Raw genomic sequence first — 21,041 nt, 5'->3', positions numbered from 1 at the left:
GACTTAAATTGACGGTAAGGTGGTTGAGGCCTTTGGGAATTAGGGATGAAGTTGTGGATTGTAGATGCATTATGACTCTTGATTTTCAAATTTCAATTTTTTTGCACGGTTACAGTTGTGATATGTACCATTTGAAAGAATTATACTGATGATTGCGAACATTAAATGATTAATGCCACAAAATGTATGTGTATATATACTATCCAGGTTGGTTGATTTGAACTGAATAAAGTGCTAAAAGTTTTAAAATGTTCATAATACTGCTTGTGCTAGTCCGGTGATTTTTTAATGTTCATAATACTGCTTGTGCTAGTCCGGTGATTTTTTAATGTTCATAAAAGTTTTAAAATGTTTATAATGTCAGATTTTTTTTATGACAAAGGTGATATTGAAAGAGAAACGTCCTAAGTTGAGTGACTTTGCTACATAATTTCACGTAGTTGAGTGACCTTTTGAGATATTTACTTTGTGAATTTTAGTTCATTTACTCTCAGCTGTTTGTCTTGCAAAGTACTATGTTTTTATGCATTTCACTAGTATGATTTCTGTGTAATACTTGGTTGGCATGTCAGATGAGTCTGACTGTAGATTCTCTGGTGCGGTCGTCAAGTAGTGATGATCTTTTAGCATTTCTAAATGCCGAGTTAGATTCAGCTTCTGATGTATTCCCCACTCATGAAAAAGTTGGAGAGGAAGAGGAGGAGGATGACGAGAACAAGAAACATGAGGAACTGGAAGACAACGGTTATGAAGCTGATTTTGGCTGGTATTTTTGAGTCTGTAGAAGTATCCGAATTTATAGTTAATCCCTAAGTTTAAATTTTGTGGTTTGTCCTAAACTATAGCATTGAAGATGGTATACATGCAGTAATATGTGATGTACACTCATGGACTTCCATACCACTTCCATTCTTCAAGAGGACATCATATATATGTGACTTGAGATAATTCAATTTTACGCATAATTTAAGCACATGGAAAAGCTTAGTGTTTGATTTTCTTATGGTCCTTTTTGGTTAAATAGCGGGTTTGATGGGGAATGGCAGTGGTGTTATCAATTGGTTGCTATTTTCTCCACATTAGGTAAGCTTTCCAAATGTATAAATTTCTTGTTTAAGAAGTTACTTTTCTGTATATTTCAGTTTTTCTTCTATGCCTTTATGGCCTAGAGCTCTTCACTTGCGCACCTTGTAGTGTAACTTCCATTTACAGCTTTTGATTCAAAGTTGTATGGATACTGAAGTTGCCAATGTGAATTGGAAACCTTAGTGAATTTGACAAGATTGGGAATCTGAACAACTTTACCTTCTGACTAGTTTGGCTTTGGCACCATAAACATGTCTTTGGTGCTAGCAAGAAAATGTTGTTAAATATGTGGAGGTGGAGCTGTTAAAAAATGAGAACACATATGCTATCTATATTATGGAACTTAGAATTTGAGGGGATAAGATATAGGTAAAAAACAATGTACTCTTGAAATCAAATGTAAGAATGAGTCTTTATAACACACACACACACACATATTGATTATCAAGGAATCTGCAGATTCCATCTTTGAAACCTCGGTAGATAATGGCCGGCCCCTCTATCATTCTCCACTTAAATACTAGACTTGGTTTGCCCGCCAGAGTTCGAACTCGTGACATGTGCGTACTACTTTTGCAATTAGAATGAGTATTTTTATCTTTTTTGAAAAGTATTTTGTGTAAATGTATGGGGTCACTATTTTTTTATTTTCTTGTCTTGATCTAACACGTGGATTCCATCCCCTGGTTTTAGGCGCCGTGCTGATAATCCCTTGTTCACCGGATAATATCTTGGAAAGCAGATCCTTCTTTTCCTTTTTATTTTTCTTCATATTGGAATAGAATCTCTTCTGCTCTTCCTTTACCCTTGAGGTTAATATGATTATTTATTGGGGGATTCGTGCAATAAAATGTGAATAACAGACGATAGTTAAAAGGAGATTAGATTCCTGTGGCAAAATGTTATCTGGTCTTCGATGAAATTTTCTTGTTTTGATTCCATATCCTGTGTTGTATTCTTACCTTTTCTGTTAGAATGGGTGCTTTTATCTTTGTGCATGCTCGTATTGATCGTATTCTTATATTGTCTTTTCCCTTCAATGCGGATAATGTTTTATTGTAGGAACAAAAGGCAGAAGGTGGATCTATTAGAATCTGCAGGGGACCAACATGAATCAATATCTCGAGGACTAGGACAAACTTCAGGTCAGATATTCTTATTAGTTATTTTCATATTTTTGACATACATTTCTTGTGTTCTCTTATGGCGTTCCAGTGTGACTGATGACTGGTTCAACATTTTATCAAAAGAGAATTCGAGTGATTGCTTAGGATTTTAAATGTAACTTGTACCCTGTCGTGCTATAACAAAACTGTTTTGTCTCCTACTTTTGTACTCCTGAACGTGTGTTTCTCTCTCATCTAATGTGAACCAACATGTATACATGCCTAATGTTGGTTGTCGACGTTTATTACCAATGGATATTAGTACCAATGTTAGGTCATTCATTTTCCTTTAATTCAACACTGGTTTTTACTGCTTTTGTATTCAAAACCTCTATGCATCTCTTTCATCTAAGGGCCCATGACATGCCTGGTAATATTGTATCTCTATTTACAGGTTGGGCGATTGCACTTGCATGATATGTATGGATCTTAAAGCCACCCTACGATTCGAAGGCAAAATAAATGTCATTTAAATTCTAATATCTTGTTGCATAAATAAATTGATCATCATCATTACTTTCCTATTAGTGATCAATCTGCAAGGTTTTTCCTGCACCTGCCATGTCCTGTTTAAACTTTAGGTTCTTGGCTCAAGGTTAACTAGAATTTAGGAGAAGATAACGTAACAGTTTGTGAGACTTCGGCATTAGATAACTATTATGTATACTACTCTGGCTGCAGACACTTCTTTCACTTTGGATGTATGTAAACATCCTGGAGCTATTGAAGGGATGTGCATAAGTTGTGGGAAGAAAGTTGAAGATGAATCCGGTATGTCATTTGGGTACATGCACAAAGGTTCTTCTTCTTATTGCAGTAGGGTAGTTGCATTTATTCTTCTTGTTACAGACTTGAGTTTATGTTATGTTGTACCAGTCTTTCAACAACATAGGAAAGTTACTATGTCGTAGCTGGCTTTCAACAACATATGAAAGTTTCTATAAAAATCACCCGTAACAGAACAATCTGCAAAGTTAACCACACGCAAGTAGCAAGAAACCTTCATATTAGAGGAGGAAGAAGAAATAAAAAATGTTTGACGAAGAAACAGAAGTGCAGAGACATGGTAGAAGAAGCGGCATTAGAACTCGAGAATGTTGAAGCGTGTGTGGAAGAGGAGACCCAGTACTCAAATGGAAAAAGGCCTTTCTCCTTTTCTTCTCTTTTTTCATCTTTTTAGAATTACATTCAAACAATTGATCAGTCCTTGCTAAGTTACCTCGCTCTTCATTATTTAAAGCAGGCAGTATTCAGAAGCACATCGCTTCATCACGAGGAGACCATCTCGCATAGCATCGCTCTATTGCTTTAAGTGACAAAGCAATGAATTTTCAACAACAGCTTACACATTTCAGATATCTGTGCTAAATCAGTTTGTAGTATCAGGGCATATTCTTTTTTGGTACTTCAAATAATGTTTTCAGCTTATTCAGTAACATATCTCCTTGGTATTTAATGATGCAGAATCTGATGCTTGCTCATGATGAGATTGTACGGTTATGGGAAAAGGACTTGAAGAACTTGCTGCGCCACAAGAAGCTCTATTTGGTTCTTGATTTGGACCATACGCTACTCCACTCAACGGACTTTCGAACATTTCAGCAGTAGAGCAATACTTAAAGGACCAAGGAGAAGCTCTGCCTGGTACTATTTTCTCACTGGTCCACGTTCTCCCCCCTATATATCACCATGCTTCACTTTGTTCACTTGGGTTTGATATGTCCAAGTGATGTTACAGTTTTTTATCCATTCCTCGTCTTCATGTGAAAAATGACCAAGTTCTACTTGATTTGTAAATGCAAGTGCATGCTAGAGCACATACACGTTAGGCCTTGCGCTTTATAAAAATAACATTTGTGGTGGTATCTTTTCATATTACGGGTGTTACGACTGATAATCAAATTTTACAATTTCCAGAACTATTCAAATGAACAATGATTCTGAAATGATTTTTCTTTTAAAAGGATAAAATCAATATGTGAATACCAAATTTGGGACCTCCGATTCATCAAGACCACAGCCTACTCTTCTGAGCCTCCAGAGTCCGAATATATTTGACCATCACTTTCTGTATGCGTTGATTAGTTTGATCATTTAAACCCCTTTAATAATTCCTAATGTCGGGTATTTTTCTTTATTTCCGAGTTTTAGATCATTTCCAACATTCCCACATAATTGATCAAGAGTCATATTTGCAACTTGAAATTCATGGTTGTCCTTTCTTTTTCAATCAATTTTTTTTTTTAGTGATAAAAAGCTTAAGCACCCATTGTTTTGAGGTCTAATTGGCCAAAATGCTTAGTTTTGCGACCGTTGCTCGGACTCTCCTAAAATATTGCCGCACCCATGTCTGATCTTCCAAAAATGCACTACTTTGGAGGATCTGACACGCACCCGGTGGCATATTTGAGGAGCTTCTTTGTTATTCTTTTCTATCTGAAACTAATTTTACTGGCAATTAATTCTAGTTGTTCAGCTAAGATGCTTTTTGCACTTCTAATATCCACAGATGCTTTGAGAGGCAGCCTTTTCAGATTGAACGGCATTCAAATGATGATCAAGTTGAGGCCCTTTGTCCACACTTTCCTTAAGGAAGCAAGTAGTTTGTTTGAGATGTGCATCTACACAATGGGATCACTCACTTATGCACTGGAAACGGAAAAACTGGTTGACGCTGGAGGTGTTTACTTCCATTCTAGAGTTATTGCACAAGGGGATTCCACGCAGAGGCATCAAAAGGATCTTGATGTTGTTATCGGGAAAGATAGCGCAGTTTTGATCCTCGATGACACTGAAGCGGTAAACAAGTTACCAACATATGCGAACCATTACATCCATTTCATTTGATGGATGGTGGTATTATTCTTGCTTGCATGTTTTTGCTCACACTTCTGGTTGTTGTGTCCAGTGATAGTAGCACATTTATTTCTTTATTCAAGTTTGCAACATGCCCATCACATGTTAGTCTATTTGTGTTTTCTCGACCAAGCACATGAAACTATTTGTCTATGGGTCATAGTGAAACTTGAACCTAGGAATTTGGCATACCGATTGAATTGTGTGAACCACCTCACTGTAAATTTTGAACGGTTAGGGAGGGAACATTTTTTATGTATTTTGGTCAGCAACATTTGAGGAGTGCAATGCAAATCATACCTATGACGTTATATCCTGTAGTTTTCAGTAGTCGGAAAGAATATTCATTCCTGACCCTCTTATAATCTAGTTGGTATAAGTGCTCTATCTATAATTTTAGTTAGTGCTAAGCTCACTAGTTCTAAATGCATGATGAAGAAATGGTTTCTGGTCTTGATTGCATGACTATTCTATAAAATTTTGTCTATAGTCATATGGATGACTTTGCTAATTCTCTTGCCTTGTATTAATCTCTTCTAGTTATCTCATTTGCATGAAGACCTTATTGCATTTGGCATATCTGTTGCTGTTATACATCCGATGCAAGATATAATGCTTTGGTTTTGAAGTGACATTGCATGATGTTAATTGTGGGGAGAATCTTTTCGTTCCACTAGGTGGAATATGTGAACTTTTGAATGTCAATTGTTTTAGGTTTGGAGCAAGCACAAAGAGAATCTTATACTAATTGAAAGATACCATTTCTTTGCTTCAAGTTGCCGACATTTTGGTTCCGAAAATAAATCTCTTTCTGAAGTTAGAAGTGATGAAAATGAAATGGAAGGAGCTCTTTCTTCTGTTCTTAGTGTTCTAAAGAAGATACACAGTAGATTTTTCAATCTGGTTTGTCTCTCCTACTTAACTGTTGATTTTGATTATCTATTTGTTTTCTTACATTATCAATGAGCCTTTCTAATGGGTATGACCACTTTTCAGGAGTGTGGGCAGAATCTCTATGACCGAGACGTCAGGCAGGTACAAATTATGTAAAAAACCGAGTGTAGGTTAAGAGCTCGAAACTAATTTCATCTCCTTTTGGATTCTTCTTCTTGAATAGATAATGTTTATCTTAATTTTTTTTTATAAATTGTTATATCATGAAAGCTAAGATTGTAGCACATGTTTACTGTCCAATCATGTAGTATCACAGTTTGCAGGTTAGCTGCTCTTATTCTACTATTTAGACATATGATCTTTCGTCAGTCAGTTATTTCTTCAGTTAATTGAACTAGTCTGCGTTTCATCTGGGCAGATATAATCTGATGTCGTAGCGCTCTTTTTTCTTGTCTGATAATTCGGGTTATTTAGGTTACTTGTCTGGTTTCTATGGTTATTTTTCTACCTACCTTAAATATAACTCAAGCAACAACTGCACCTCAATCCCATGCAGGTTATGGTTGGATATATAAATCCTCATGTTCATGTCCCTCAAGTTTAACTTTTTGACAAAAATGGCAGGTGCTCAAAACAGTTCGTAAGGAAGTCTTGGCTTGTAAGATTGTATTCAGCCGTGTTTTCCCTACTAATTTCCAGCCCGAAAAACATGGTCTATGGAAAACGGCAGAGAAACTAGGAGCAAAATATTCCAAAGAGCATGACTTGTCTGTCACTCATGTTGCCTCTTTGGATGCTGGAACAGAAAAATCACTCTGTGCAGTGAAAGAGAGCCAATTCCTGGTCAATGCAGGATGGATTGAAGTTGCCAACTATCGATGGAGAAAGCTACCAGAAGAAGACTTCCCTGCCGGTACGTTGTTATCAATTTTTTGAACATTACATCCGCCATCTTAGGTAGGAGGTTATATATGGGAAGTCTAAATGAAAATTTGAAATATGTAGAACAAATCTGAACATTTTACAGTCAGGACTGAATTTTGTATGGGTATTGTCTTTTGCTTGCACTCTTTATACCATTGTAGTCGTAAAAGGAAGTAGACAAGATGAACTTCTCTACCTCCAATTTTTCATAGTAAAGAAATTTCCAGAAAAACAGCTGAAAAGAACCCTTTAAAAAACAGCTGAAACAAATATAGAGAAGGATAGCCGGTCGTTTACTACTATGCAGATACACCATATATCAGTATCTTATCGGCTAAGACCAACAATTGCAAGAAGCTTACATGTTACTACTATCTACAGAGTCCTAAAACTGCAAACTACCCAAAAATCTTCTTGCAAATTACAAACTTCCAAACTATAAGCTAGCTAAACACAGTTATGTTATCATTGCCATCCTCAGTTTAGCAAATACTGAGATCGTCCAAAGTGCTGAATTCACCTAAAAGAGATCCATAGTTATCGATGATTGGTAAGCCCAGCTTCAGCGAAAATTTGACCGCCCTATTACCTGGAAGTTGCACCCATTCCCCCATCCATAAATCTTTATCATCCTCTTGACCTTCTTGCTTTTCCCCTGCTCTAGAATCAGTTGGCATATTGCCTTTCAGCTCGACTTCCTTTGAGCTCTGAGAATCAAATTTGTTAGAAAGGTAAGCATGGAAAGCTTCTTCCGCAGTGCCTATTTCGTGAGAATCAATCCTTTGGCCAGCTCTTCCTTTAGATGAATTTGAGATTGGAACATCAATTTCTGATCCACCAGCTGATTTGAGTTCACAATTTATGTTACGTCCTTGCTTGACATTGACTACTTCTGCTGATTTCTTGTCTTGCTTAGAAGGAATTTGCTCATTAGTACATTGATTTTGTTTCGCCTTAACTAATTTCTGCAACTTGAGCTTCTTAGGTTGATAAGCCTGGGAAGCCTCTTCAATAGTGTCAAAAGTGCCCAAACATACTTTCTTATGCCTAATTCGATCTGTAATCGCAGCTGCATATCTCCCGTTCTTTTGCCTTTGGATTCCAATTAAGCTTCTCTTGGCTTTAGGATCGCAACTTCTAGTAGTATTGCACATATCAGATGATTTTGTGCCATGTACATTAGCCATCAAACATGAGGTTTCTTTAGAAGATCCGGGTATTTTCCCTTGAGAATCGGTTCTTTTCTTTGTTCTGCCCCAACTAGCAATATTTAAGGTTTTCACAACAGGTGAATCAGGCTGGATTTGATCAGAATTCTTCTTTGGTTTATTCATCTTGTTTCCGTGCTGACTTGGTTTCTCAAGCTCGGACTTCTTGGAGAAATAAGCTTGTGAAGCCTCTTCAGCAGTGTCAAGAGTGCCCAACCATATTTTCGTATGCTTAATTCGGTCTGTAATCACAGCAGCATACCTCCCGCTCTTTCGCCTTTGCACTCCCATAAAGCTTCTCTTGGCTTTAGGATCACAGCTTGTAGTAGCATTACACTCATCAGATGATTCAGCGCCATTAACATTAGCTATTAAACACGGGTTAAATACTTTGGATGCCTCTTTAACAGTACCCAAGAATACCTGTTTTTTCTGACAGAAAGCTTCTTCACCAGTGCCTATTTCGTGAGAATCAATCCTTTGGTCAGTTCCTCTATCAGATGAATTTGTGATCAGAACATTAATTTTTGATCCACCAGCTGATTCGGGCAGAGGTTCATGATAATTTACATTTTCATGCCCTTGCTTGACAGTGACTAATTTCTCTTCCCCTGCATCTTGCTTAGAATGAATTTGCTTACTACTACATTGCTGCTGATTCGCCTTGACTAGTTTCTCAAACTCGAGCTTCTTATAATGATAAGCCCGTGAAGCCTCTTCAGCAGTGTCAAAAGTCCCCAACCAAATTCTCTTTTTAGTGATGGGGTTTATAATCCGAGACGTATATTTCCCTGGTGCCTTGCTCTTGTGAGCCCCGATAAGATGTGTTGTTGATTTGTGAGAATCTATTCTTTTATCTCTTCCATTTCCACTAGCAGTATCAAAGGTTTGATCATTAGCCATAGAAAAGGATGCCACAATAAGCGGTGATTCAGGTTGCCGAATTTGATCACATTTCTTCTTCAGGTTATCCTCCTTATTTCCCTGGCTTAATTTCTCAAACTCCGATTTCTTGGAGAAGTAAGCTTGTGAAGCTTCTTCAGCAGTATCAAAAGTGCCCAACCATACTTTCTTACGACTAATTCGGTCTTTAATCACAGCAGCATATCTCCCGTTCTTTCGCCTCCAGATTCCAGTTAAGCTTATCTTCTCCTTAGTATTACACTCATCATATGATTTTGTTCCATCACCATTATTAGCCATTAAACATGAGGTTTCCTTAGAGCTAGAGCCTTTGAATACCTCTTTTTCATTCTCTAAAGGGAGTTTTCTCACATATGTCTTCACGTTTTGCCAATCAACTCGTGTTAAGGGATTTTCACAGTTGCCTTTCTTGTTTCTTTCATCAACAACACTAGTACTACTGTCCATGTAATCAGTGTGTTGAAAATGTGTAGTGGAGTTTACCTTGTCAACAAAAACTTGGGTTATCTTCTGTTTCTTGCAGCTGCTTTCTTCTTCTTCTTCTTCAAGTAGTCCTCGTTGATCAGTTTCCATGGCCATCGTTATGTTACAATGAGAATGTAAAATGGCTAATGGAAATGAAAAAAAGGGAATTGGGGATTTGTTGGACGTCAGAATGAGCAGTTAGTGCTATCTCCACAGTGCACGCAGAGCACTATTGTAGAATTATATTACACTTGTGAGGGCTGACGCGTGACTTGCTTTTTGTCTTGTTGCGCCTTGCTTTCTAAGTAAATATAGCGACCCATTAGGGGTCGCCTCCCAATGAATACTCCCTCCCGTTCAAAATAAGGGTTTACGTAGCATTCCCAAACAACCCCACCCACCCACCCCAACCCAACCGCCCCACAATAAAACACTAACTCATAAAAAAATACTTACTTCTATAATGAGTGAACTATCTTTAATTAATAAGACTCATTCTTATTTATTGTAAGGGTTAATTTAGAAAAATAAAAATTAATTCTTTTTTGATTTATAAGTGAACACTTATTTTGAACCAAAATAAAAAAGCGAAGTGGACACTGCCGGAGGGAGTAGTAAGCACTGTAATGATGCTGGACCAAACCAGCATAATGCTCCTTGAAGAACTTCTGTTTACCCAAAACAAAAAAAAAACAAAAAAAAAAAGGATAGAGACCTCGAGATTAAATGGGTTGAAGTTGTTTGTTCCAAAACTAATAATCTCGATATTAGATATAACACAATTATTGTATTATTACTATATCACTCTCAATATGGAATAACATTCTGGAAACACTAAAATAAAAAAAGGTTAGGGGCGGATGGAGTTTTGAGGTACCGGGTTCACCGGTATTTTTAACGTGGTGTATAAATTTATATGTAAAAATTATTAAAGTTGTATAAATAATATATATATATATATATATATATAACTAGTGAATAAATCCGCACTTCGCACGGCATATTAGTGAATTTAGGAATAATTATTTTTACTAATTTAATCAAAGATGGAAGAGAAACATATTTTCATATTATACACAAAGTACTTTAATATATTGACCAAATCACAAATTTAAAATTCATAATAAGAATTTAAAAGTCTTTTTCCAATTGTCTTTTTCCATTCCTCAAGATATAAAACAAACAAATAGTGAACAAACAAAAATACTGACTTGGATAAGTACAGATATTACGCTTCGTTCGTTCAATCAGAGGCTTGGCAAAAAAGATGCATAGATAGATGGTGATTGGCGAAGAGGAGGGAATCGGGTCTATGTGAGAACAGGAGAACCAATGTTTTTTATGATAATATTTACGATGTAAATAATTGTATTCATTCCCAAGTTGAGGTGTCCGTTGGGATTGTAATAGAGTACGTCTGGTACTTTAATTGCTTCGTTTTTTTAATACTGTCGTTTCGGATTCCAGTTTTTTAGAGTCTATGTGAATTCTCACTGATAAATAATGTCACTCATATTGAGTTGTGTCCATTAATTATAAATGTTTGACAAATATGGCATGTGCTCAAAAGAGTTAGTACGGAAGTCTTGGCGGGTTGTAAGATTGTACTCAGCCGGATTATCCCCATAATATAAAATCCCAGACTGAGAATAGTCGTCTCTGGAAAATTACATACCATCATTTTTTTTTAACATTACATATCTCCGGCTTAGATAAGAGCTTATATAAGGGGAAGTTTAAGTGAAAATTTGAAATGTGTAGAACAAGTCTTAGCATTTTACAGTTAGGACTGAATTTTGTATGAAATACATATAATGCCTTCAGAAGGGGAGCCTTGGCGTAACTGGTAAAGTTGCTGCCATGTGACCAGGAGGTCACGGGTTCGAGCCGTGAAAACAGCTTTTTGCAGAAATGCAAGGTAAGGCTGTGTACAATAGACCCTTGTGGTCCGGCCCTTCCCCGGACCCCGCACATAGCGGGAGCTTAGTAGACCTGTCAACCGGTTCCAACCGGAACCGGACCGGGAATCGGTTAGGAAACCGGCCGGTTCCGGTTCCAAAACCGGAACCGCCTAACCGGTTCCGGTTTAACCGGTTCCGATTAACCGGTTTTAAAGTCCAAACCGGAACCGGTCCGGTTTGGATTGGTTAAATTTTTTTTTTTTTTTTTTTTTGTATTATATATATATATTATAGTATTTATTTGTATATTATAGGTATATTTACATATGTTATACAACTTTATAATTAAAGTTTAAATATTTACTGACTAACAGCCTAACAGCAAGTCAGCAATACAGAATAGTGCTTTTCGTACACATATATATGTATAACTTACATACTATACTCTATATACTTATATAGTTATATATGTATAGCTTAATATCTATATATAGGTATAACTTAATATATATACAATATATACATATCTAATATTATATAGTATATATATTAAGTATATATTGTATATATATTAGATATGTATATATTGTATATATACTTATATACTATATATACTTATATATGTGTATAACTTAATATATATAGTATATATACTTATATATATGTACTATATACTATATATACACTTACTTATATACTATATATAGTTATATACTATATATACTATATATAGTTATATACTATATATACTTACTTATATACTATATACACTTACTTATATACTATATATACTATATATAGTTATATACTATATACACTTACTTATATACTATATATAGTTATATACTATATATACTATATATAGTTATATACTATATACACTTACTTATATACTATATACTATATATAGTTATATACTATATACACTTACTTATATACTATATATAGTTATATACTATATATACTTACTTATATACTATATACACTTACTTATATACTATATATAGTTATATACTATATATACTTATATATGTGTATAACTTAATATATATAGTATATATACTTATATATATATATTCCTAACTTAATAAAAGTAAAAATATGAACACAAGTAAATAGAAGAAAGCTCAATGAGCCATATATTTTATTCATTCTTGGATAACATTTATTTGCAAGTTGTATTTTTTTTAACTTGCAAATAATACATGAGTTATACAAAAATAGTAGAATAATAAAATCACCAATTTTGAACCATTTCGTTAATTTCCCCCACATCATATTCGGTCATGGAAATATCTTCAAAGTCTTCCATTTGGTCCGGTCCACTAGCTATCAAATCTTCAATTTCTTCCTCTTCGCCTTGCTCCGCTTCTGAGTTTTGGTTGTGTCGCTCCGATCTAATCCAATCTCGAATGCACACTAGTACTTGCAAGCTAAAGCCGGATAATGAATGTCTATGGTCTCTAATTTGTTGTCTTCTTTGGCTAAATGCGCTCTCCGAAGCCACGGTTGATACTTGAACCGTAAGGATATCTCGAGCCATTTTTGAAAGTACCGGATAGCTTGCCTTGTACTTCTTCCACCATGCTAAGACGTCCAAGTCATCCTTGATATCCACATTTGGCTGCATCAAATAAAAGTTAAATTCATCAAAGTTTGCAGTAGAAGAAGAAGTTGGCTGTGAATGTAAAACTTTTAAACCCGACAAGCCCTTTTTGCTACTCTGAGAAGTAGTAGGGCGTGGAGCAACGGGTGTAGCACGTTCTTCCAAACTAGAATAATGAGTAAAAACTCTTCTAAACTCATCATCAATAGCGAGATCGGCTTCAGCTAAAGATGGTTGAACTCCCTCTTCAATTTCTAAAAATGTATAAATTTGACTAACCAAATTTTTAGTATAAGACACTTTTAAACAAGGATTTAAAAGGGAACCCAATATAAATAAAGTTGGGATGGGAAAAAAATACTTCTTAAATTTGATTATCATTTCAAAAATAGCCACTTGATAATCGGGTTTATATTTATACTCTTGTAAAACTCTAGCTATTTCCGCTAAGTAGGCTAAAATTCCGGTTACCGTGGGATAGAATTGTCTAGAAAAAGCAAGAGTTGCATTATAAAAATTTTCTAAGAGTTCAATACATTCTTTAACATCTTCCCAATGCCTAAAAGTTAACCAATCCTCACTATCAATATTATACTTGTTGTGAACTTGTTGTATGGGAATCCTATACTCATATGCTTGTTGTAGCATAATGTAAGTGTAGTTCCACCTAGTCTCAATTTCTACTTGAATTTTCCTAGGTCTAAGGTTATTTTCCACACAAGCATTCTTAAAATCTCTAATTCTTCCCCTATTAGCATTACAAAAAAGAAACGCAACAACATTTCTAACTTTTTGAACAGAATCATCAAAATGCATAAGACCATCTTTAACAATTAAATTTAAAATGTGACAACTACATCTTACATGAAAAATATTTCTTAGAGGAGGGTTTATTTCTCTTTTTAAAAGACCAATTGCCTTTGTATTATTAGAAGCATTATCTAAAGCAATACAAAGTGTTTTTCTATAAATGTTAAAAAATCTCATTATAGTAGACATTGAATCGGCTAAAAATTTTCCATCGTGACGACCTTTTCCTTCGTCGTATAAAAAAGCTATAATTCTTTTTTGCATAACCCAGTTGTCATCAACCCAATGACATGTAATAGCAAAAAAATCTAAATGGTTAATACTAACACCCAAATCAGCGGTAAGACAAACATTACAATTTAAAGAATTAAATACATGGCGCAAATAAAATCTATATTTTTTAAACAAATCTATAACATCGGCTCTACAAGTACTTCTAGGAATACCCTCAAATAACGGGTTATAACAACGTTGAATGTAAGTAACAAACCCCAAACCCGAGGGAAAGGAAAATGGTAAACAATCATAAGCTACCATTTTAGCTATTTCTACGCGTTCTTTTTTCTTGTCATACTTAAAATTTCTACCGGTTCGTGGGTCTATCGTCATTTGAATCCCCCCCCCCCCCCCCCCCACACACACACATTTGAACCCGTTTGTTCTCCCCAAATATCCATATGTTTGGTTCTCATATAAGCATTTAGTGTACCCGTTCCACCATCCTTACCAGTTCCTTGCTTAAAACTAAATACTTGTGCACATAGGGTACATGTAACTGATTGGTTTTCCCTATCCTTAGTCATAAATTTCCAAACTTTAGCTGTTGGCTTACGAGTTCTAGGCGGTTTGTCTTGTGTATGTGATTGTGCAGGACCTGTATCTCCTATGGGATTTTCGGAGGGTTGTGTTTCATCATCATCATCATCTAAGTCTTCATTAAAAGTGTCGGTAAAATGTTGTTGCATTGCCTCATGACCTAAAAGTGGATTATTTCCACCAACATCAATACCTAAATTAGGTGTTTCTTCCACAAATGTTTCCTCATTAAGCGCACCCCTAACAGTACGACTACTACTACCGGCACCACGTCTTAATCTCTTTGACATTATTAAATAGAAATAATTTAAATCACAATCAAATAAATCACAAGAAAATAAATTACAACAAATTAAATTTGCTAGAATTAAATTGCGTAAATTAAATTTCGAAAAATAAATTGCTAGAATTAAATTGCGAAAATTAAAGATAGAGTTGGAACGAAGGTACCAAATTGCCGAATTAATTTCCAACAAAGCGAAGGCGGCTAGAATTGCAAATCCACCAAAGCTACTTCGGATTGTTGCAAAATCACCAACTCCATCAACAATATTATAATTGCAAAATTAATAATTGAAAGTTGAAACTATAATAAGACTTTGTGGCTAATTATTGCAAAGTAACTATAATTGAGAGATTGAGATTTGAGAGAAAGATGAAGAACAGTGAATTGAAATGAAAATGAAGAAGGGTTTATATAGGGGTGGGGGAGGGGTTAAAGTGTTAAAAAAAAAAAATTGGGGGCCAAAAATTAAGAAAATGACCGTTGCCAATGGTCCATTACCGAGGCCCAACGGCTCTTTCCTTTTTTTTTTTTTTTTTTTTTTAATTTTAACCGGTTTAACCGGTCCGGTTCCGGTTAAAATTTTTTTGGAACCGGACCGGTAAACTAATATCCGGTTAACCGGAACCGGTTATACCGGTTCCGGTTCCGGTTCCGGTTTAACCGGTCCGGTTACCGGTTAAAACCGGTTACAATGAACCGGTTGACACCTTTAGAGCTTAGTGCACCGGGCTGCCCTTTTTATACATATAATGCCTTTTGCCTGCACCCGTTATACCATTTTCTATAGTCGAAAGGAAGTAAACCTGATGAAATTTTCTACGTCCAATTTTTCCTAGTGAAGACATTTCCAGAAAAAAACAGCTTAAACAAACAGTGAGAAAGGAGGATAAACGGGCTACTATTTACTAATATGCATGTAGCAGACCAACAACTGCAAGAAGCTTACATATTACTACTACAATTTACTGAGTCCTAAAACTGCATACTACCCAAAAATCTTCTTGCAATTAACAAACTTCTAAACTTTAAGCTAGGCAAAACACAGTTATGTTTCATTGCCATCCTCAGTTTTACAAATACTGAGATCATCCAAAGTGCTGAATTCACCTAAAAGAGATCCATAGTTATCGATGATTGGTAAGCCCAGATTCAGTGAAAATTTGACTGCCCTATTACCTGGAAGTTGTACCCACTCCCCCATTCGTAAATCTTCATCATCCTCTCGACCTTCTTGCCTCTCCCCTGCACTAAAATCAGTTGGCATACCGCTTTGCAGCTCGACCTTCTTTGAGCTCTGAACATCGAATTTCTTAGACACATAAGCATGGAAAGCTTCTTCAGCAGCACTTATTTCGTGAGAATCAATCCATTGGAGAGTTCCCTCATTAGATGAATTTGAGATTGGAACATCAATTTCTGATCCACCAGCTGATTCAAGTTCACAATTTACATTTTTATGTCCTTGCTTGATGTTGACTAATTCCTCTGATTTCCCATCTTGCACAGGATGAGTAAGCTTATTAGTACATTGCTGCTGCATTGCCTCGACTAATTTCTGAAACTCGAGCTTCTTAGATTGATAAGCCTGTGAAGCCTCTTCAGCAGTGGCAAAAGTCCCCAACCAAATTCTTTTCTTACTGATGGGGTTTTTAATCTCAGTTGTATATTTACCTGAACTCTTTCTCTTGTGAACCTTAAAAAAATGTGTTGTTCTGTTAGCACCGATTCTTTTATTTCTTCTACTCACACTAGCAGAATTTAAGGTTTGATCATGATTAGCCACAGACAAGGATGTCACAAGAGGTGATTCAGGCTGCTGAAATTGATAACAATTCTTCTTTGGTTTATTCCCCTGCTGGCCTAATTTCTTAAGCACAGACTTCTTGGACAAATAAGCTTGTGAAGCTTCTTCAACAGTGTCAAAAGTGCCCAACCATACCTTTTTATGCTTAGTTCGGTCTGTAATCACAGCACCATACCTCCCGTTATTTTGTTTTCGGATCCCAAGTAAGCTTCTGTTGCCTTTAGGATTGCATCTTGTACTAGCATTACACTCATCATATGATTCTGTGCCATCGACATTAGCTATTAGACATGCGGGTTCTTTAGAAGGTTCGGGTTCTTTCCCTGACGTCTTGTTCTTGTGAACCCCAACAATATCCATTATTGGTTCGTGAGAATCAGTTCTTTTATTTCTCCTATACACACTACCAGTTTCCATGGTTTGACCATCAGCCACGGATAAGGATGGTATAATAAGTGATTCAGGCTGCTGAACTGGATCAGGATTCTTGTTTGGTCTTTTCTCCGTATTAGCCTGCAGGTTTAATTTCTCATTCTCAAGCTCAGACTTTTTGGAGAAATAAGCTTGTGAAGCCTCTTCAATAGTGTCAAAAGTTCCCAACCATACTTGTTTACGCCTAATTGTGTCTGTAATCACAGCACCATACCTCCCGTTCTTTTGCCCTCGGATTCCAGCTAAGCTTATCTTGCCTTTATTGCAACTTGTACTGGTATTACACTCATCATATGATTCTGTGCCATGTACACTAGCCATTAGACATGAGGCTTCTTTAGAAGATTCGGGTTCTTTCCCTGTTGTCCTGTTCTTGTGAACCCCAACGATATCCATTGTTGCTTCATGAGAATCAATTCTTTTATTTATTCCATCCATACTAGCTGTATCCAAGGTTTGATCATCAGCCACAGACAAGGATGGCACAACAGGTGATTCAGGCTGCTGAATTTGATCAAGATTCTTCTTTGGTTTATTCACCTTATTACCCTGCAGGTTTAATTTCTCAAACTCAGACTTCTTGGAGAAATAAGCTTGTGAAGCCTCTTCAATAGTGTCAAAAGTGCCTAACCATACTTGCTTATGCCTAATTTTGTCAGTAATCACAGCACCATACCTCCCATTCTTTTGCTTTCTTACCCCAATTAAGCTTATCTTGGTTTTAAGATTGCTTGTACTAGTATTACATTCATCAGATGATTCTGTGCCACCATGGACATTAGACATTAAACATGAGGTTTCTTTAGAAGATGATTCTATGCAAACTAAGGGTTCTTTTCCTTGGAATTTGTGCATGTTAGAGCTAAATTCTTGGGATTCCTCACTGCCCAAAAATACCTCTTTTTTTCCAAAAGGGTTTTTGCTCACTGAATGATAAGTCCCCATATTTTGCCATTCATTTCCAATTAAGGGTCTTGTCTCATGGAATGATATCTCCGTAATAAAGGGCATTTTACCATCAGCTTTTTTACTTCTTTCAGTAGCAGTACTTGTACTACTATTAGGTGCATTTGAGCTCCGTGCTTTGTGATTTCTGTGATGTAAAAGAGTAGTGGACTTTACCTTGTCATAAAAAATCTTTGGCTGCTCAATTTGGGTTATCTTCTGTTTCTTGCATCTGATTTCATCATCTTCTTCTTCTTTTGCATCTGCAAATAGTTCTTGTTGATCAGTTTCCATGATGATATTATGTTAAAATGACAATGTACAATGACGAGAAAATGATCAAAATGGTCCAGTATGTTATTTTGGTCCTTGATATATTTCACTTGATTGAAATAGTCTTGATGTTTCGAGAAAATGATCAAAACGGTCCTTAATGTATGAGGGTTGGATTGTTTTGGTCCTTGATATTGAAATAGTCCTTGATGTATGCAAAATGTGGATGGTTTTGGTCCTAAATCCTAAATATAATGTCGTAACATTATTCAAATGTTTGACACAAAAAATCCATCAAATGTAAGTGAAATTTTTTTATTATTTTTATTTTTAAAATGTATTATTCTTTTTATATTATTTATTTTTCATTTTCTTTCTTTTCATTCCCAACCTTTATTTCTTGTGATTCCATGTAATTGCTCGTATTTTTTTATTTTATTCATTTAGCATAACCGTGTTATTATTCTAATATTTGAAACTACACCTCTTAATATTGAAAAGAATGAGTTATTAACAAACTTGACATATAACGGGTGACGTTATAAATAATATAAAAAGAATAATACATTTTAAAAATAAAAATAATAAAAAAGTAAAAATAAAAAAAATAAATTTTTTTCACTTACATTTGATGGATTTTTTGTGTCAAACATTTGAATAATGTTACGACATTATATTTAGGATTTAGGACCAAAACCATCCACATTTTGCATACATTAAGGATTATTTCAATCAAGTGAATATATCAAGGACCAAAACAATCCAACCCTCATACATTAAGGACCATTTTGATCATTTTCTCGTACAATGATTATGACATGTAATTAAGGGATTTCTTGGTGAGATAAAAGAGGGAACTGGAATTCTTGATGAGCATATTTATGAGAGTATTTCACCACTGAGTTCTTCCTAGCTTCCTCATCTCTACAGTGCCAAGTGCTCTGAAGAATTCCACGTGACGCGTGTTGTTTGATTATTGTTTGTTTAATTGTTGCATGTTAGCTTTTTGTATTCTCTAATTTTAGTCAAAAACGCACTTGTTTCGATATTGTTGTCTCATTATTGAAGTGCAAAAGAGATTTAAAGTGCCTTTCTGATGCTAAGGGCCCGTTTTGACTAGTTTTTTCGAGTGAATTTTTGTGTTCACTTAGTCATTTGCATACTCTTAAAAAAATATTACTTTTCATGCAAAAATAAATAATTCGATTAAAATTATTTTTTTCTTAATTTGATTGTGAATACTTTTTTTTAATCAAAAATAAGGCCATAGTAACCACTCATTTTTAAGGCCAAAAAACATATATGTACATAGTAAGAGGGTATATTTAAATAACATGACGATACTTTTCAGTTTACAAAATATATCAATAGATTTCTTACAAAATCTATACGAATCAAGTAAATTAAAAAGAAGCAAATAAAACATATTAAATAAGGTAAGAAACTGTTTCCCTTATTTTATCCATTTTTCTCTCTCCATTCAAAATTAAGAGATATTATTCCTGATTTTCTCCAACTTTTTCTTTTCTCTCCCCAGTCAAAATTAAGAGATATTATTCCCTAATTTTCTTCAACTTTTACTCAAAAAATTCATTCTAATCGGTAATTTTTATGCACAAAGTTCATACACCAAAAAACATATATGTATAATTTTATTATGCAATATGTATAACTGTACAAATTCGTTATAATTTTTATATATGAAATATATATAAAAATTGGATGTATAGTTTGATTGTGATAAAGTACATATAAATTGTATAAAATCTAATCAAAGTATGTATAAATTTTGAGAAAATATGTATAATAAATTTGTAATTGATACAAACCAGATTCCATAAAAAATTCATACACCAGAAAATAAATAGGTATAAATTTTTGTATGCAATATGTATAACTGTATAAATTCGTTATAATTTTTATGTATGAAATATGTATAAAAGTTGTATTTATATTTTGATTATGATAAAGTACATATAAATTGTATAAAATCTGATCAAAGTATGTATAGATTAGGAGAAAGTAAATATGTATAATAAGTTTTCTGATTGATACAAACCAGATTCCATTCACATTTCATACACATATCAGTTTTCAATATTTTTAAGACTAATTCATATCGAATTTATTCGCATTTCATACACATTGTGCCGCATATATCTAAAAAATAATATATAGAAGATTCCATACACATTTCATACATATATTAGTTTTCAACATTTTGAAAACTAAAGTTTATATGATAATACAGATTTCAAACACACAATGATCACACATATCTCAAAACAATACAAACCAAGTTTTATATACAATTAATACATAAGTCAATAATCAAAAATCCTTTGTAATATTGGTTTGATAATTTATAGCCTGTTTGGACAAGCTTATTTTTCCCCCAAAAGTACTTATTTTTTCAAGTGCTTATTTGAAAAAAAGTGAGGTGTTTGGCCAAGCTTTTGGGAGAAAATAAGTGTTTTTGTGGAGTAGCAGAAGCAGTTTTTCAAAAGCTAAAAAAACAGTTTTTGCCCAAAAGCACTTTTTTTGAAAAGTACTTTTGAGAAAAATACAAATAGAAGCACTTTTTAAATGTTTGGCCAAACACTAATAACTGCTCAAAAGTGTTTTTTTAATTAATTAGTCAAACA

At 34.7% G+C, this 21,041-nt stretch overlaps 1 protein-coding gene and 1 pseudogene across 3 annotated transcripts; one reads left to right on the top strand and one right to left on the bottom strand.

Moving 5' to 3' along the window:
• Positions 1–321: 321 nt before the first annotated feature.
• LOC132637073 (RNA polymerase II C-terminal domain phosphatase-like 4) lies at positions 322–7,076 on the top strand (annotated as a pseudogene).
• An 8,743-nt stretch (positions 7,077–15,819) lies between these two features.
• Positions 15,820–19,412, bottom strand: LOC132634844 (uncharacterized). 3 transcript variants are annotated; one of them, XM_060350954.1, is made up of 3 exons: positions 19,293–19,406; positions 18,301–18,386; positions 15,820–17,727 (listed from the first exon to the last, which is right to left on the bottom strand). In XM_060350954.1, exon 3 carries the CDS (start codon positions 17,614–17,616, stop codon positions 15,988–15,990), a length of 1,629 nt encoding a protein of 542 aa, XP_060206937.1. In that variant the 5' UTR covers positions 17,617–17,727; positions 18,301–18,386; positions 19,293–19,406; the 3' UTR covers positions 15,820–15,987. The 3 variants fall into 3 exon arrangements, with proteins under 3 accessions (XP_060206937.1, XP_060206934.1, XP_060206935.1); XM_060350951.1 differs by having other exon boundaries at positions 15,820–18,386; positions 19,293–19,412; XM_060350952.1 differs by lacking the exon at positions 19,293–19,406 and having other exon boundaries at positions 18,301–18,491.
• Positions 19,413–21,041: the final 1,629 nt, after the last annotated feature.

This window comes from Lycium barbarum, chromosome 4 (assembly GCF_019175385.1).
Source record: "Lycium barbarum isolate Lr01 chromosome 4, ASM1917538v2, whole genome shotgun sequence".
Taxonomy (NCBI): Eukaryota; Viridiplantae; Streptophyta; class Magnoliopsida; order Solanales; family Solanaceae; genus Lycium; species Lycium barbarum.
The sequence above is the reverse complement of the archived record's forward strand: the minus strand, read 5'-3'. Positions and strand labels throughout refer to the sequence as shown.

Bases quoted from the DNA above. Each gene is read 5' to 3' on its own strand.
- LOC132634844 (XM_060350951.1), bottom strand. From the start codon at position 18,189: ATGCCCTTTATTACGGAGATATCATTCCATGAGACAAGACCCTTAATT.